The sequence below is a fragment of the Pleurodeles waltl genome, chromosome 7 (assembly GCF_031143425.1).
Source record: "Pleurodeles waltl isolate 20211129_DDA chromosome 7, aPleWal1.hap1.20221129, whole genome shotgun sequence".
NCBI lineage: Eukaryota > Metazoa > Chordata > Amphibia > Caudata > Salamandridae > Pleurodeles > Pleurodeles waltl.
This window is the reverse complement of record NC_090446.1, coordinates 1,187,576,355-1,187,596,058: the sequence shown is the minus strand read 5'-3', so window position 1 is coordinate 1,187,596,058 and position 19,704 is coordinate 1,187,576,355. Positions and strand designations below refer to the sequence as shown.

Here is a 19,704-nt window from a genome sequence, read left to right as displayed (position 1 = left end):
CAATGATTCATGTGTTAAGATATGCCACAGATTTTATGACCAATGCCATGATAATGCAGGATGCTGTCATTGAAAAATTGTGTAAAATACAGATACACTAAATAGAGGCAATATTTATGCTTGAACAAGGGTTTGAAAGGTGAATTTGTAAAAGCAAAATAAAATGAAACATAAAAACTTGGACCATTGTCCAAGCATTCAGCAGTTGCATTTAGAATTTTGTTCTAACTGCGCTTATTGCAAAACGCTTACATTTCTTTAAAAATGACCACTTGAGATAAAACATGAGGTTTTTTGTCTCCTGTTTCCTAATTATAAAGGCAGGTGTGGTGCTGGGGCAGCCTTATCTCAGCTTTGTGCAATCACAAATCATTAAACCTTTGAAGCTGAGAGAAATAATTGGTTATTTCGCAAATGAAATTCCTCAGAAGGTTGACTCTAAAATATTGCTTTTAGCTCAGATAAAATTGACATGTGTTCGAAAATTACAGCTTTTTACAATATGTAACCAGGATGTGACCTTTAGGGAGGCTATGTTGTTATTTAAGAAAAGCAATTTGCCCCAAGCAGGGGCCTTTAAACTAAGATAAGGGACGAGCACATGCCCCTTGAGATGTTACTTTAATAAATTACTCTACTGATAAACTTTTTTTCCCCTTAAAATATAATTATTTTTCTGTGAAATATAGATCTTACAGCTGCTCGTGGATGATAAAATACTGCTTGTGATGCAAACTAATGACACAAGGTGCATGCCAACTTACGAAGAACAAAGTTTTCCACAGTCCATTTCTGTGTAGCCTTGGGCTAAAGCACATAAAAGTCTGCTTCTGTAGATCATCATGACTATGTATTGACTGTTATTTCCCTTCAAGGCAAATTTGGCTTTGACAAAACTTACAGCTTTACTTACCAAACTATACAGTTCACAGACGAAAATGTGTGGAAATGCATCACCTCATTTAATGATTTGTTTTGATCATATTAAAGTATTTGTATCCAGCACACTTCAGAAATAACTTAAAATGTGCTTCATTTGTGCGTTGATAATTCTGATCTATTCTGAACTACTTATACAGTTTATTTAAATGTTGTTGTGTGGTAGAAAAAACTCTTTCCTACCCCCAGTATCCAGCAGAATTGGAATATAAATCCTCTCACTTTGAAGTCAGAGAAAGAAACGTAAACAAGCACCCTTGGAAGACAGCTCCTGAAATTGGACCTCGGTCTTTGAATGCACAGCAAATGTGGGGAGATAAGATCAAGATTTAAAGGCCTGTTATCAGAAAGTGAGTTTGTGGAAGAATACAGAAAACGCGCTTTAGGCAATGGGAGGGACGAACTCCAGTTGGAGAGCCTAAAGCAAATTAACCCAGGAAATGGAAAACCAAAAAGTGAGTTACATACCACAAAGCCAATGGTAATTAGCAAGTGGAATAAATTCCTAGGTCAACTTTCTGAAAGTCCCCAAGATGTCATTAGCAAACCAGACAGCTGTGCTCTCTGGTAGGCTGTGACCTAAATCGGAAGCTCTCTTTATAGGGAGTGGCACTATGATAGGTTGTGAGAGAGATGCTGCTTCACCAGAAGCATCTTTAGCTCTTCCCCTAAGTGTTTAACAGTGAAAGTTTCTGAACTGGAAGGAGTTCAAGATTGCTGAGCATCAAAGGTGAAGGTCTAACATCTACAGTTCTCTTTTCTTGCACTTCATGTATTTGAGCCTGACTGTACTTCTGCTATTTATCATGCATGACTTCCCCTTCCCACCACCTGAAGAGCCATATTTTACATACCAGATAATGTGGGGGTGCAAGCATTTACCGCTTTGTAGAGCATGTGCCATGTTTTAAATATGAATTTAATTCTTTAGAGTTAGTGTAATTCGGTCATATTTTCAAACACCTTTTATTAGTGGCAGTGCTGTTTTTCAGACACTTCTCAGAGGTCTCAAATCACTTTATAGACATTTGTCAGGCCCGGTTCTTGAATGGGTCTTCTGAGGTCTACTTTTATTAAGAAGGGTTTCACTCTACAGCGCAGGATCAGCTGATGCTAGACAATATTTGCTGTCTGTTCCTTGCGAGTCCTGAAGCTGAGAGTGGGATTGTAATGGCTTTGCGCTGTCAGCAAAGTATGTTGGATAGTCTTCCAGATTCCCCTTTGCAAGCCGCTGCAGAACCTTTTTTATCTAGTTGATCTGTGAATTTTGCTTTTGTGAGATTCCCTTTCACTTAGGCATTGAACGTTCAGATTTGGATTGTGTGTCAGACATAGCAGATCAATGTAATGGCCTGGATAGCCCTTCAAGTACGTCGCATCTACATATTTGTGTATTCTGATGCTCTTTCTGTATGACTCCTGGTGTCTCTGTTTACAGGTTGAAGTCTAATGGCATGCAGGGAGGTTGAAGGTTATGGGATGGGCTCAGACTTGGATGCAGTCATGTGGACAAACTGACCTCTATTCTTTGGATGCAACTCAAAGAGATGCAAGTCTACACTGTCAATACCCTTTCTCAGATTATGTGTGTCCATCAAGCGTCAGTGGTCGGCAATGTCAAAGGCTGTGAAATGTTTAGCAGGATTAGACGTTTGGGTTTGTTGCTAGAGGTCAGAGCGGTGTTTATGAAAAAAGAGTACACTGTTCCAAGCAAAGCAATAACGCCAGGAGACCTGTGATCTCAGGAGCTAGAACCCTCAAGCATCACTTTGGATGGCTAGCATCATCATTGGGAATTGCTCCTCACTAGGCTGGCACTGCAATGCCTAGTGGGCACTCCAGTGCGTGGGTGCTCTCGGCCAAAATAACGTGATGCTCAAAGTCACCATCAAAAAAGTGCAAAAAAGGTTAAAATTGGTTACTCATCCATAAAACACCATCATTTAATCAGACTAAGATAACATGGATGGGAGACCAAGATTAAAAAGTACAAAATCGAAAGAAAAATGAGGATAATGCTCAAAGTCTTTCTAAGGTGAATGATCTAATCGAGTATCCTTAAAACTAAAAGGACCTCCATTTCAGTGGTCGACATGTTTCGCGTCTATTGGTCCAGCCGGTTCCATTGACGCTTCATCAGGACCTATACAGTTCGTTAGTAGAAATGAGTATCTCAAACTAGGATACAAAAAATATATATACGTCAACTTCTATTAAAGTTAACTGGGTGACACAGGTAACCTAGGAAACAAAAGAACAATAGACAAATGTCGAATTGTCGAATAAATTACATAAAAGACTAAACAAGGAGCACCACACATCAACATATGCTTACCAATCCCTAGTCGAGATCAGACTCCAATGGGTGGTGCATTTCAAAGACTCAAGGTGGCGCTACATGTGATTAATGACAATAAAATGTTAGGTAGGTAGATGAACCAAACAAGGAAATTGACATCTCATTATGCCAAAGTAGTCAGTCACATAGGAAATAATATCATGGGACAAGAGGTGATTGCTACAAAAAGTCACCACCACTGAAACGTGACTGATAGATCAATTGTAAGGAATAGAGATCTCTCAAAAGTCGATCTATTAATTCCCTATAACGATGAGTACCCTCCAAGTGGCATTTACTCTACAAAAAGTCGGTAGGACAAGTAACCAACTACGGAAAAAACAAGTATTATCACTAATAGATCTACTTTGTACAATATAAAAAGTTACCCTCCAACAAGCATATATTCTTAAAAGTAGCCCATGAAATTCAATAAGGAGGTACACAGTTAGAGACGAGTGTTAGCATCTCAAGAATACCCCCGGAATGGCAATTTCATAAGATGAGCGGGGTGTGTACACAACGTGATCATAAGAGATGGTGGATGGAAGTTAAATAATTAATCCCAAACCGCACCAGCTAATGCTGTTCATTAAAAGAATAGCCGGTAAACTACTCACAAGTACGTCCCTGGTTCATCGTATTGAACCTATCTTTAACGGCGCGCGACCCGGAAAACAACCGGGTCAGCCGATCTCCGGGCTTTTAACCCCTTCTGTGCCCAGGACGTAATGGTTACGTCCTGAGGCACAGTGCTGCTGTGCCCAGGACGTAACCATTACGTCCTGTGCACAGAGCCCAGAGGGAGCGCTCTCGCTCCCTCTGTGGGGTTCCCCCCCAACCCCCCAAGTCAGGGATGGAAGGGGAAGCCCTTCCCCTCCCACCCCCGACCCCCCCTGTGACGTCAGCGCGCGAGCGCGCGCTGATTAGTCACAGGGTCTCCCCCATCGCGCTGGAAGCAGAGCTTCCAGCACGATTGAAAAAGAAATGCTTTTGCATTTCTTTTTCAATCCCATGGGGGAGGCCCCGAGAGGCTTCAAAGGGAAGGAAATGTATTTCCTTCCCTTTGAAGTCTCTCACAGGTTTCAAAAGCCGGATTGCTTGCAATCCGGCTTTTGAAACCCCACTAGACACCAGGGATTTTTTTTTTTTTCTTGAAATTGGCAAAAGGGAGCGACCCCTTGGGCAAGGGTCGCTCCCAGGGGGGCATTTTTTTAGGAAGGCCTTTTCTGCCCCCCCTGGGGGCAGATTGGCCTATTATTAGGCCGATCTGCCCCCAGGGGGGGCAGAAACCTCTAGGCACCAGGGACTTTTTTTTTTTTTTTGTGATGAATTCTTTTTTTTTAGGTGGGGAGCGATCCCTTAGGCAAGGGTCGCTCCCCTACGGGGCAATATATATTTAGGCCATTTCTGCCCCCCTTGGGGGCAGATTGGCCTATTTTGATAAGGCCAATCTGCCCCCAAGGGGGGCAGAAACCATTAGACACCAGGGAGTTTGTTTTTGCGCGCGAATGTCACGCAACAAAGCGACCCCTTTGGCAAGGGTCGCTCCCATTGGGGGCAATTTTTTGGGAAGGCCTTTTCTGCCCCCCCCTGGGGGCAGATCGGCCTATTATTAGGCCGATCTGCCCCCAGGGGGGGAAGAAACCTCTAGGCGCCAGGGCAAATTTTTTTTTTTTTTTTTTTTTTAGAGATGGGGAGCGACCCATCAGGCAAGGGTCGCTCCCCTGGGGGGCAAATTGTATTTAGACCATTTCTGCCCCCCTGGGGGCAGATTGGCCGATTTTAGGTCAATCTGCCCCCAAGGGGGCAGAAACCACTAGGCACCGGGGATTTGTTTTTTGGCGCCAATGTCACGCTGGGGGAGCGACCCCGTAGGCAAGGGTCGCTCCCGGGGGGGGGGGGGGTGGCAAATTTATTTTAGGCCATTTCTGCCCCCCCGGGGGGCAGATCGGCCTATTATTAGGCCGATCTGCCCCCGGGGGGGGGGGCAGAAACCTCTAGGCGCCAGGGGAATTTTTCTTTTTTTTCTTTGTTTTTTTTTTTTAGAGATGGGGAGCGACCCATGAGGCAAAAGTCGCTCCCCTGGGGGACAAATTGTATTTAGGCCATTTCTGCCCCCCTTGAGGGCAGATTGGCTGAGTTTAGGGGAACGCTGGGTGGAAGGAAATTTGTGGCTCCTCTCAGATTCCAGAACTTTCTGTCACCGAAATGAGAGGAAAAAGTGTTTTTTGGGCCAAATTTTGATGTTTGCAAAGGATTCTGGGTAACAGAACCTGGTCCGAGCCCCGCAAGTCACCCCTCCTTGGATTCCCCTAGGTCTCTAGTTTTCAGAAATGCACAGGTTTGGTAGGTTTCCCTAGGTGCCGGCTGAGCTAGAGGCCAAAATCTACAGGTAGGCACTTTGCAAAAAACACCTCTGTTTTTTTCCAAAATTTAGGATGTGTCCACGTTGCGCTTTGGGGTGTTTCCTGTCGCCGGCGCTAGGCCTACCCACGCAAGTGAGGTATCATTTTTATCGGGAGACTTGGGGGAACGCTGGGTAGAAGGAAATTTGTGGCTCCTCTCAGATTCCAGAACTTTCTGCCACAGAAATGTGAGTAACATATGTATTTTTAGCCAAATTTTGATGTTTGCAAAGGATTCTGGGTAACAGAACCTGGTCCGAGCCCCGCAAGTCACCCCTCCTTGGATTCCCCTAGGTCTCTAGTTTTCAGAAATGCACAGGTTTGGTAGGTTTCCCTAGGTGCCGGCTGAGCTAGAGGCCAAAATCTACAGGTAGGCACTTTGCAAAAAACACCTCTGTTTTTTTCCAAAATTTAGGATGTGTCCACGTTGCGCTTTGGGGTGTTTCCTGTCGCCGGCGCTAGGCCTACCCACGCAAGTGAGGTATCATTTTTATCGGGAGACTTGGGGGAACGCTGGGTAGAAGGAAATTTGTGGCTCCTCTCAGATTCCAGAACTTTCTGCCACAGAAATGTGAGTAACATATGTATTTTTAGCCAAATTTTGAGGTTTGCAAAGGATTCTGGGTAACAGAACCTGGTCCGAGCCCCGCAAGTCACCCCTCCTTGGATTCCCCTAGGTCTCTAGTTTTCAGAAATGCACAGGTTTGGTAGGTTTCCCTAGGTGCCGGCTGAGCTAGAGGCCAAAATCTACAGGTAGGCACTTCGCAAAAAACACCTGTTTTTTTCAAAAATTTAGGATGTGTCCACGTTGCGCTTTGGGGTGTTTCCTGTCGCCGGCGCTAGGCCTACCCACGCAAGTGAGGTATCATTTTTATCGGGAGACTTGGGGGAACGCTGGGTGGAAGGAAATTTGTAGCTCCTCTCAGATTCCAGAACTTTCTGCCACAGAAATGTGAGGGACATGTGTTTTTTTAGCCAAATTTTGAGGTTTGCAAAGGATTCTGGGTAACAGAACCTGGTCCGAGCCACACAAGTCACCCCTCCTTGGATTGCCCTAGGTCTCTAGTTTTCAGAAATGTACAGGTTTGGTAGGTTTCCCTAGGTGGCGGCTGAGCTAGAGGCCAAAATCTCCAGGTAGTCACTTTGCTAAAAACAGCTCTGTTTTCTGTGATGTGTCCACGTTGTGTTTTGGGGCATATCCTGTCGCGGGCGCTAGGCCTACCCACACAAGTGAGGTATCATTTTTATCGGGAGACGTGGGGGAACGCTGGGTGGAAGGAAATTTGTGGCTCCTCTCAGATTCCAGAACTTTCTGCCACAGAAATCTGAGTAACATGTGTATTTTTAGCCAAATTTTGAGGTTTGCAAAGGATTCTGGGTAACAGAACCTGGTCCGAGCCCCGCAAGTCACCCCTCCTTGGATTCCCCTAGGTCTCTAGTTTTCAGAAATGCACAGGTTTGGTAGGTTTCCCTAGGTGCCGGCTGAGCTAGAGGCCAAAATCTACAGGTAGGCACTTCGCAAAAAACACCTCTGTTTTTTTCAAAAATTTAGGATGTGTCCACGTTGCGCTTTGGGGTGTTTCCTGTCGCCGGCGCTAGGCCTACCCACGCAAGTGAGGTATCATTTTTATCGGGAGACGTGGGGGAACGCTGGGTGGAAGGAAATTTGTGGCTCCTCTCAGATTCCAGAACTTTCTGCCACAGAAATGTGAGGAACATGTGTTTTTTTAGCCAAATTTTGAGGTTTGCAAAGGATTCTGGGTAACAGAACCTGGTCCGAGCCACACAAGTCACCCCTCCTTGGATTCCCCTAGGTCTCTAGTTTTCAGAAAGGCACAGGTTTGGTAGGTTTCCCTAGGTGCCGGCTGAGCTAGAGGCCAAAATCTACAGGTAGTCACTTTGCTAAAAACAGCTCTGTTTTCTGTGATATGTCCACGTTGTGTTTTGGGGCATATCCTGTCGCGGGCGCTAGGCCTACCCACACAAGTGAGGTATCATTTTTATCGGGAGACGTGGGGGAACGCTGGGTGGAAGGAAATTTGTGGCTCCTCTCAGATTCCAGAACTTTCTGCCACAGAAATGTGAGGAACATGTGTTTTTTTAGCCAAATTTTGAGATTTGCAAAGGATTCTGGGTAACAGAACCTGGTCCGAGCCCCGCAAGTCACCCCTCCTTGGATTCCCCTGGGTCTCTAGTTTTCAGAAATGCACAGGTTTGGTAGGTTTCCCTAGGTGGCGGCTGAGCTAGAGGCCAAAATCTACAGGTAGTCACTTTGCTAAAAACAGCTCTGTTTTCTGTGATATGTCCACGTTGTGTTTTGGGGCATATCCTGTTGCGGGCGCTAGGCCTACCCACACAAGTGAGGTATCATTTTTATCGGGAGACGTGGGGGAACGCTGGGTGGAAGGAAATTTGTGGCTCCTCTCAGATTCCAGAACTTTCTGCCACAGAAATGTGAGGAACATGTGTTTTTTTAGCCAAATTTTGAGGTTTGCAAAGGATTCTGGGTAACAGAACCTGGTCTGAGCCACACAAGTCACCCCTCCTTGGATTCCCCTAGGTCTCTAGTTTTCAGAAATGCACAGGTTTGGTAGGTTTCCCTAGGTGGCGGCTGAGCTAGAGGCCAAAATCTACAGGTAGTCACTTTGCTAAAAACAGCTCTGTTTTCTGTGATGTGTCCACGTTGTGTTTTGGGGCATATCCTGTCGCGGGTGCTAGGCCTACCCACACAAGTGAGGTACCATTTTTATCGGGAGGCTTGGGGGAACATAGATTAGCAAAACAAGTACTATTGCCCCTTGTCTTTCTCTACATTTGTTCCTTCCAAATATAGGAGTGTGTGTAAAAAAGACATCTATTTGAGAAATTCCCTGTAATTCACGTGCTACTATGGTCACCCCGGAATTCAGAGATGTGCAAATAACCACTGCTCCTCAACACCTTATCTTGTGCCCTTTTTGGAAATGCAAAGGTTTTCTTGATAGCAATTTTTTACTCCTTATATTTCAGCAAATGAATTGCTGTATACCCGGTATAGAATGAAAACGCACTGCAGGGTGCAGCTCATTTATTGGCTCTGGGTTCCTCGGGTTCTTGATGAACCTACAAACCCTATATATCCCCGCAACCAGAGGAGTCCAGCAGACGTAACGGTATATTGCTTTCGATAATCTGACATTGCAGGGAAAAGTTAGAGTAAAACGTAGAGAAAAATTGATGGTTTTTTCACCTCAATTTCAATATTTTTCTTTTTCAGCTGTTATTTTCTGTAGGAAACCCTTGTAGGATCTACACAAATGACCCCTTGCTGAATTCAGAATTTTGTCTACTTTTCAGAAATGTTTAGGTTTCTGGGATCCAGCATTGGTTTCATGCCTATTTCTGTCACTGACTGGAAGGAGGCTGAAAGCACAAAAAACTGCAAAAATGGGGTATGCCCCAGTAAAATGCCAAAATTGTGTTGAAAAATTGGGTTTTCTGATTCAAGTCTGCCTGTTCCTGAAAGCTGGGAAGCTGCTGAGTTTAGCACCGCAAACCCTTTGTTGATGCCATTTTCAGGGGAAAAACCACAAGCCTTTTTCTGCAGCCACTTTTTCCAATTTTTTTTTAACAAAACGAAATTTTCACTGTATTTTGGCCAATTTCTTGGCCTCCTTCAAGGGAACCCACAAAGTCTGGGTACCTCTAGAATCCCTAGGATGTTGGAAAAAAAGGACGCAAATTTGGCTTGGTTAGCTTATGTGGACAAAAAGTTATGAGGGCCTAAGCGCGAACTGCCCCAAATAGGCAAAAAAAGGCCCGGCACAGGAGGGGGAAAAGGCCTGGCAGCGAAGGGGTTAATGGAGGAGGCAAAGCCTGCTCCCGAGTACGTCGCTTCGTGAACATAGACGAAGGACACCCGAGGGCCGCGTCCGTATTAGGGACGGACGACGGACTAATTCAGAAGGGAGCATAATACTGGTCCCTTTCAACCTGAAACGGACTGTATATTCGTTGTCCATGTTGGAGAGTTGCCAAATTGTGCCTAGAAGGAAAAAAGAGAAAAATAATCTCAAAGTTTACGGGTGACTGGAAATTATTTCTAGTGTCATGGCGCCCAAATAAAAGGGCTGCCACAAGAGGCACAAATAAAACTTGGTTGTAAAACGAACAACGATGAAGTCAAGGCGTTAAATAGGGAGATCTAAAGGGTACTGAATAGCTGGAAGCAGAGCGTGTAACATTGTTGGGCGGGACATCATGTTGGGTGGGCACTAAATAAATTGTAGATAGTGCTATACGGTCGGCTAAAATTAGCATGGTAGACTGACGGTGAACCAAATAGATAAAGTTTCATTGTAAAGTGATAATGGAGAAAGTCCATGTGTATGGTGTAAATACTACTACGTTGTATACGATGGATATCATACTGGTCTGAAAATCATGACTTGGAAGGGGAAGACAAATAGTAATCTCATCAGATGGACGGCAAAGTGGATGTGGAGGGTGGAATAATACATGAATGATGAGTCACCTGTTGCCAGCCACTTGAATTGTATCTGTTTCCAGGCTGCTTTGTGGGCTGAACGTGGACTGGTACCTCCTAGAGGATGTCTGAATATTTTTGTTGGTGTGTGCCAGCCACTGTGTGTTCGTTGTGAGTGATGTCATTTCGCCGGTAGTGTACTGTTCCCAACTCTCTTTCAGACCCTAGTTTTCTCATGCTGTTTGCCCCCTTTGATGTATCCCTCCTACACTTAATTTCCCCGTTTTCCCGCTTCTGTAGCCTAGGTATCTTCTCTGTGCCTACTTGCTGACCAGATGGCTAAAGTCAGTTACCAACTACTGCTCTGTTTTGGTATCATCGTTCCATTTGCAAGATTCCTTTCTCGTGTTCTTGTTCCCTCGTTTCCACTCTCCTGTCTCATCTTGTGCTTTCAGATGGACATAACATGTATAATCCACGCTGTAAGAAACCTACTTGGCATGAACGTGCCTTTCTGTGTGGGTGCATGGGTGGCTGCAAGTCTTGTGGTCTCTGTGAACGGATGGCTGCAGGTCTGTGCATATAAATGCCTTCTTGCTTCAGGGACTCTTTGGGGGATTGTTGGTCTCTGTATGGATGTCTGTAAGTATTTTGCTTGGACTTCATTTTTACACGGGTGCGTCGTGTATGTCAACGTGCGCACGGATGTGTGCTCTGTGTCTGTTAGGACGTGCACTTGACAAGTCATATTCGTTCCCATTGATAAATGCGTGTTGTCTTCGGATTCAGACACTTGTTACGACTCGTGCTTGATTGTTACGTTTCTCCATTATGGTATTTAAAAATGGTGTCATTTTGAATGTTTTGTGTCGACATTCGGTAAGTCTCTGAACCTCTGTCCATGGATTTGCAGGGCTTTTTAATGGCCGCACGTCTCCTTCCTTTGCCTGTGTCTTTGTCTCTGGATTGCAGTACCTGCCTTTATCAGGAGCATCCATTTGCACACAATGTAATTGTAGCAGAGACGATTTGTGAAGTAACACTTGGCCTACATTAGTGCACTTTGAATTTAGTTGGAAAAGAGCATTTGCGCAGAATTAGTGCATGGACATAACGGCAGTATTTTGTTTTTCTAGAGTGTCCTTTTAAGATGTATTCCCCCGTACATGTTCAAAGATACTCCGCTAGCTAGTTCTTACCCTTTTAACCACATTTTTTGTTAATTATGTTTCACTATTCCCAGGGTACGGCTCACCTTGCTTCCCCTTTCCCTGTTTTTGAATAATAACTCCGATGTACACCGAGAACGGTGGTTTGTGTTAGCATTTCAGCACATCGTGATACATACAAATAGTAAATATAAAGGCGACTGAATTACCTTTACAATTATTGTAATTATGATCAACAGGTTTATTTTTCCCAGGTACCTCCTTCCAAACCAGATTGAGTCTACTTTATGCTATAAAATACATACAGGAACTCAATGTGTCTATAAATGTAGCTAGAGGATAGTGTGCGCGTCTTCCCTTTGAGCTTTGCAAGGAGGCCTGTGGAGACAGTCAGACGTATAAAGAGTGTGTTTTGTCTGACCGTAAAAGTTTGATGTAATCCGAGCACTTCGAGCATTAGTGGAGGATATGGTGGCAGAAGAAGTAAATGGTAGGACTGTAGATGCCACGATTTGGTGATTGATATTCAGGCCCTTACTGGATCTGTAGGTAGATCTTTCTGTCAGAAGCATACAAGTGGCAGCCACTCTTGCTATGTAGATGACATGTGAGCCTGAGGAATACAAACAAAAGTGATGGATGGAATGCTTGAATTAATCTTAGCCACTGGTAATTACTTGTGGCTGCATCGCAGTCCATCGTTTTTGTGCCAACCATGCTGCTCAGATTAGACCCATCCATATGCAATCAGCCTTGACCTTGCTCCAAGAAGAGCGGTTCTGCCTGAACATGTTAGCATGTGACCTAACAAGGCTGAGCTCATACAGTACCGGACTGACTGCTGGGTCGGGGTGTCAGAAAGAGCTGTTGGTCCTGCATGGATCTATTTGTTGAAGAGGGGGTACTTAATCACCTCCAGCCCAAAGGACTATCACATTTCTTCTCCATTGAAAGGGCACAGCCGGTGCCCAGCAAACCAGACCAGTCGCCATGCACGATAATTGATTGAATATTCAATTTTCAGCGTCTGCTATTTTATTGTGGAGTCTACGAGGAAGCATGGAGAGTTAAGATACGGCAACACCACCATTAGGGTATATCCAGACTTTTATCTGACTGTTCAAAAGCAACAACAGTCTTTTGATGATATGAAGTAACTCTTAAGGGAACAGGATATCAAATATATGATTATCTTCCCAGCCAAGCTCAGAATAACAGCAGAAGGAACATCTTGGGCATTCCCTACACCATAAGGCACTTGGGACAGGCTAGAGTGGCTGGAGGCCAGTACTGCATTGTGCCTCCATTAGAACAGTGGGGGATCGACCTCACCAACAGGGTATCCCAGAGAGAACTGCTGCATGCGGGAGATCTCCTGGAGATGTGAGGAAAGATGGCCACTAGACCTTTCTAACTGGAAAGTGACCTTAAAAACACCAAAAAAGTTGTGAAGGAGACCGCTACTGACCTAGATGTACCAAACTGTGTGTATGAGATGCACGCTACAGAGGCAGATCCAATTACATCATATTATCTTCCCATATGGACTATATTAAACTGCTAAATGGGATCCAATTTCAGTGAGTATCCTTTGATATTTATTTACAATGGGCTGGTTTAGATTTTTTTGCTGTTGGGCTGCAAGCAAATTGGGGTAGCAGGTATTTTCAATCCCGCAGCACCAGAAGATGGGGAGGGAGCCTTGAGGGGTTGGCTGAGGCATGTTTTGTTCAATGTATGTTATGAGGCTCAGATAGTAAATACGGAACTGAAAAAAGTTGACCTGGTTCACGTTGGTGGGCTGCAACAAGAGCAAACACAAAATTACCTCCTCAGAGTGCTGCCCTCAAAATGATGGAGAGTTTTATCATGGAACATGAATGGGCTGGGCTGGAAGATAAAGAGAGGCACAGTTTTCCAATACTTAAAGCGCCACGACCCAGATGTGGTATTTCTTTAGCAGACTCACATCATGGGTGACAGGTGTCAAATGCTATCTAAAAGGAGATATTGACTCAAGATTCACACAGGGTATATTATTGACTCCAGCGGGGTTGCCGTATGGATAAAAAAAAAAACTTTCCATTGAAGGTGAAAGTGGTGGTAAGAAATCATCATGGAAGATACACACTATTGGTGGAAAACTGGGGGGGGAGGGTGCATGTGTGGTATGGGGTTCAATCTACCTTACACCCTCCTTACAGGCTGTGAGTTTGCAGAACCTGGGGATGGCACTCCTACCTTTGGCAGATGGGATATTGGTTCTGGTGTGCGACCCCAAACCTCACTATGAATGGGAAGACCGCACCTGGGAGGGCCGAGTGGAGGTCCTCATCTTTGGGATTCGCAATGTAAATTTATTGGTAGATGTGTGGAGGCACCACAATCCACTGATGCAACAGTACTATTTATATCTGGAAGCTCATAACGCCTACTCATGCATGGACTACTTATTTACACAAGGACTGAGCATACATAGATTCGCTAATATTATATTCCTAGCCACAGGCATATCTGATCATTCCCTTACCAAACATTAGCACTCTACCTAGGAGGAATTACCAGTGGTGGAGTTTGAATACATGGCTTTTGAAGCGCAGAGGTAGTGGAAAAGAGGAGACTGACCCTCGAGGCTTACTTCATTGAAAAAAGCCAATTTTCAGTCTGAGATGGTGTTATTGTAGGCTTGTAAGACAGTGCTGAGGTTGTCAGGTCATTTTCCTTGCTTTAACTAATCATAAGCGTAGATGGAGGGAAATGCAAAAAAATGAAACACAACTCCGAGACCTTGAATGACAACACATAGAGCAACCAACTACTGAGTTTTGTCATAAGTTGGAATTAAAAAGGCAGATCTGTCAGGCACTAGCAATTAACACAGCCTGCAACAATACTTTGGTACCCAACATAGGATAACAAAATTGGGGGCAATAAGACTCATAGTTGAGGAAGAGAGACAGAATTGAGATGGCTGAAAGCACTGTGGGTAGTCAAAGTGCATTGGTCAAAGATAACCACAACATTGCACAGGCCTTTGTTGAACCCTTTTGAGCTCTCTACTCCTTGCATGGAGACTTCTCGATTGTGGAAACACTGGATTTTCTAGCTAACTTCCCTCTCCTGTGCATGGGGCTCTAAGATAGGCTAGCACTGGAGGGGGACATCACAGTAACAGAAGTAGAAGAAGCAGCACAAGTCCTGCAATCCGGGCAGGCCCGGGACCCAACAGGTTCCCAGTTGAGGTATATAACACGACTGAGGGCTAGGTTGGGCAAAATACTCGCTATTAGACCTACACTGGTAATTAATGGACTGGTCCACCCGGACCAGTCTGGCTCATCCTGGGGAGGAGTACTTGACTAAACCTGGGGAGACAATTTGGGTGTCTGGCACATACGGAGGCATTGGCAGAGCCAGTGGGCGGTGATCGTTGGATGACTTTAACGCCTTTGATTCTTTGGAATGGAACTATATGTTCCTGATGCTGGAGAATATTAACTTAGGCCCCAGGTATTTGGCCTGAGGGAAGACTACTGTACAGTGAAGCTTGCCCCCTACGTGAAGGTTAATGGGACCTACTCGGAGCTGCTTCCCCTGATAAGTGGTAGAAGGCAGGGCTGTCTTCTTTTCCTCTTGATATTTCCATTAGCAATGGAACCATTTGTGTGTTGGGTGAGGGAGGACACTCTTGTGAGGGGACTGCAATGGGAAACTGGGTTGGAAGAGAAGATATTGATGTATGATGAAGACTGATGTGAGGCCAGGGAGGTGGCGATTAAGGCGAGGTTCCATTTTGAACAACTGAATGTTTCACATAGATGTTACTACACCAGAGTTCTGTTGGCCAGAATTGGCTGAGCAAGCTCAAACGAGTGGCTGTGTGGGTTGTGGGGTAAATGCCTTCGTACCCTGTGGGATTGCCTCAAACTCGCAACATTTTGGAACACAGTACTGAAAAGCATCCCTCAGATGACTGGTGTCCAGAAGCATTTGAAGAAGGAAAACTGTTCTGGGAATATGGAGGAGACAGCAAGTACCAAATATCAAAAACTGTTTTGTAATGTGGGCCTGATTGTGGCCTGGGAGAATGTTGCACGGCTATGGGGAGTGGATTTCCACCTAGGTTTGAACACTGGGGAAGGGACCTAGATTGGTGTATGGGGGAGGGGAGATTTGCCTATGAGAGTCCAGGTTATCCCCATCAATTTGAAAATATGTGGGGCCCGAGGAGAAGGTATAGGGGCTATAGCTAACGTCACAATGCCCTGTTATTTAATACTGTTACTTTTTAGCTTGTTTTGTGTTTGCAAAGAATCATGTTGTCAGTAGGTATGATGGGATATTAAAGTTGCTCGTCACGTCACTCATGTCTCCACTATTCTCTACTATATTGCCCCGCTGAGCTAATTTGTGCCGCTAGCAGTTGATGTGTATCATCGAAAAAAAATGTTTAAAAGTTTTTTAAAAATGCAACTTTAAACACAGCAGACCTCTAACAAAAGATAGCGAGTGGGCGAGTTTTAGGAAGGCACCTTCTTCTACAGACATTGCATCCTTGTGTTGGGAATATCCTATCTAGGACACAAGTTGATGAAGTAATGCAAATATGTTGCAGCGACCCCTGTTCTTCAAGGCATTTGGCAATTTGGACACAAGTCAACACACTAGCAAACTCTAGTTTGTTGGGAAATGGTGGCTATAAAATGACGAGCTCTTCAGTGATTAGATATATACCAGTTCTCAAAGGAAAAAACATCTAAATCTTGTGTCAATGTGCATAATGTCACGTACAAAACTACTGAACGGTGTACTATATAAGTGTGTCACAAGTTAATGTTTCGGCCGTCCTTCTGCTCCTTGTGGTTTCTTTTCCTCCTTCCTCCAGTCGCTCACACTCTACACTGCTCTACGGACAGCTCCTCTTGTTTGAGATGCTTCTTCAATAAGAATGTTGCCTTTAAAGCACCTTGAAGCTTGATCTACACTACTGCAAACAACTAAAATAATTATGATAATGCCATGCCTTGGGACAATTTGCAGTGTATTTTGGTCTGAGTTGAGCAGTTCACATAACAATAACCTGCATATACATTACTTTTGTATTGACTCAGTGTGAAGAAAAGCAGCCCGCAGCAGGACTCCCAGAGGCTGTGGCTGAAAGTGGTCCTACCCATCATTACTGCAGCCTTTTTTGGTCTCTTTGTGCTGTGGAGCTCCTCGACCAGTGAAGACTTTGTCACCGAGGTGCTGGCTCATCAAAGTGAAACGGTGCAGGAGAGGTTCTTCGAGGTCCCCTGCTCTGAGGATTACGACAATCATAAAATATTTGCTGGTAGGTCTCCTTTGTGCATGATTGACAGTGTCTTCTCTTGTCTGTGACCCTGGTCATGTTACCCACATGCTGCCCTCGCATTGTACATCCAGTGTCATGTGTTACTATTCCTTTGCTTGCTGTCTGACACCTACAAATCTTCATGGCGCTGGGAAACTTTAAGTACTTGTGACAGTACATCTCACGTCACACAAAATGCACATTAGTGGCAAAAAAGTAAGATGTACTAAGATTTCATCAAGATAAGACAATTAAAATGAGAACTGGCACTCTGTATAGCATTAACTTTTTTTATGGAATAGGTTGTATCTCTAGTGTGTCAAGATTCTGTTATTTTTAGACTTCCATCTGCTTTGGCTGCACGTTTTTTTGTTAGTGCCAATCTGATGGTACAGTTTGAAGGTTTCTGTTAGCTGTTCAGACCTAAGTCACATGTGACATGTTGACAAACCATTAATTCTGTAGAATTATTATTATTATTATTTTTTTAACTACTTGTAGTTTCTGCACTGACTTACTAATTTGAAAACCATACTCAGTAGGGTTGCTCTAGACCATTGTCATTTTGCTGTTCTGTCAAATTGAGTTGTCATTCTCACCCTCAGGCACTGTTTTGGAGGTTGCATTGACGATTCCTCATAATGTATTGCGTGTTATGTGTAATGTGCAAACCAGTACCGGAGTTCAGCTTCTCGATACAGTGAAATGAAGACGTATGTGCATAGCTGATGCAAGCACTAGGGGAACGAGACACTCGTGGCAGTTGAATTTGAGGGTCGGTTCTTTTCAGGATATGAGCCCCTGTAATGAATCCACATCCGATGGCGAATTCTATGTACAATCACTTTTTCCTCTCCCCCGCCCCGCCTCCACTATTTTGGAAAACCACAACCTTAAAAATGTTCTAATGTAAAGTAAACTTGGTTTGAGGGGGTCTTCCTAATCCTATAACCATTTGAGCTGTGCAGTTTTTAGGCCGTAGCCTACCAGGCAGCGCAGCATCTTGAGAACATTCAGAAAACTGACCTAGGAATGCATTCTGCTCGTTGCTTACAATTGGTTTTGTGTTATGTAACTCACATTTTCTGGCTTCCTATTTGATGGCTTTATTTTCTTTAGGCTGTCCAGCTTGAGTTCATCCCTTGTTTAATGTATTGTTCTATGAACTCCGCCTTTAAATTTTGTTATCTTGTCACATTTGTTGTGCATTCAGAGACAGAGTTCAAATGTCAGCCTCCCTCTTCCAGGGAGCTTGGTGTTTATTTTTCTTTCTCTAATTTCAAAGCGATAGAATATATGACAATCCTGCAGAGTAGCCATGCAAGACGAGAACGGACGCTCTTTTTCTTCCAGCATACAACAAAAATAAATAACTGTGCTGATGTTTTAAAATATATCAGAATTAGTACAAATGAAGCACTTTTTTAAAAATTCTGAAGTGTTTGTGGAAACATATATTTGAATAAGATCAAAACACAGCAATACACAAGGGGATGACAGAGGTCCGCCTCCTCAGCAAGCTTTCTAGGTCAGTCAGCTTACTGTCAACCAGGTGCTGGCACAACTCTGTAGAACAAATACTGAGCATATGTTCTCCCAGAATTAAATTAAATAACCCTGTGTAGTCATTTACTTTGCTGCCAGCACCGATCCTTTCAGTCCCTTACCGGAGAAATCAAAACAGTCTATCCAAGTTTGTGTGGAGAGTTTGGTGCTGTCCCTGAACCTCTGACGGTATTTCTCAGGAGTCAGCCCAAACTTGGCAAGTAAAGTGGCTTTCTTAGGTGCATATATGTTTTTGATCGCTGGGATCCAGTGTAAGAAGTGTGTCCCTCCCCACAGCTGGTACATACCACTGCAAGCCCCCCCCACCATTGCTCTTCAGGAACCCCTTGAGCCCTTATGTCAACTTCATAAGCAGCCAACTACTTATCAATGTCCTCTCCCACCACGTAACTTGGCACCACATTCCTGGGTATGCAAACCTTCCTTTCTCCAGCAGGTTCTACATGTATACTGCCACCATTACTGCTGGACTCAGACTGTCTTGCCTTGATATCCAGCTCTTTGAGATTCAGTTCATGAGGCAACAAAAGTTCATTTCAGCCAGCGTGCTCTCTCTCTCTCTCTCTCTCTCTCGCTCTCTCTCTCTCTCTCTCTCTCTCTCTCCTTTTCTCTCCTTTTCTCTCTCGCTCTCTCTCTCTCTCTCTCCTTTTCTCTCTCGCTCTCTCTCTCTCCTTCTCTCTCTCTCTCCTTTTCTCTCTCTCTCTCCTTTTCTCTCTCTCCTTTTCTCTCTCTCTCTCTCTCTCTCTCTCTCTCTCCTTTTCTCTCTCTCTCTCTCTCTCTCTCTCCTTTTCTCTCCTCTGCTTCCAGGTTTAACGTTGCCATTTGTAGTTGAAATTCTCTCTTCCCTTCTGTCTTCTGCGGTCAAGCCATGGCTAGAGACATTGCTCCCTGGTTTAGCAGGGGACACAATTACAGGGGTAACATCCCCCACTACAGGCAGGAAATCCTCTGAGGGGCCATCCTCAACATTCTCCTCAGATTGGGCTTCTGCCCAGGCCCTCAGCACCTTTTGGTACACCTCCTTTCTGGAGGCACCCTGGGTAGAACCTTCCCCTTGCAGAACCCCATCAGCTGGTTAACAGTATATGTCTCCAGCTTGGCTAGGTCAAAATCTTCAGCTCCTGCTTGAGACTCTGCCAGAGGCATGTTGAATGTGGATTTAGTTAAAACTCAGGCAGAAAACGAAATTGCAGAAAAAGATAAACAATCAAGTTTACCTTCAACTGTGGGTAGGTAGTGAACACTTAGCTATTGTATGTCACTGCACAAATACAAGTCATATCCTCACCGCTTATCATCAATGTTAGAAATGGGGTCTTTGGTTGGCAGTCAAGTTACGTCCTGTCCAAGCAAGGACCCTCACTCTAGTCAGGGTAAGTCACACACAATCCAAATTATCCTGTGCCCACCCTGTGGTAGCTTGGCACTCAGCAGTCAGGCTTAACTTAGAAGGCAATGTGTAAAGGTTTTGTGCAATAAATCATGCA

The 19,704-nt window shown here is 44.4% G+C and overlaps 1 protein-coding gene across 1 annotated transcript in view; it reads left to right on the top strand.

Moving 5' to 3' along the window:
• Window positions 1–19,704, top strand: part of OGFOD3 (2-oxoglutarate and iron dependent oxygenase domain containing 3) — a 1,107,281-nt gene that overhangs the window by 129,020 nt on the left and 958,557 nt on the right. The window contains exon 2 of the mRNA XM_069200289.1: window positions 16,431–16,651. Coding sequence (XP_069056390.1) covers window positions 16,431–16,651 — 221 coding nt within the window. The remainder of the gene's footprint in view (window positions 1–16,430; window positions 16,652–19,704) is intronic.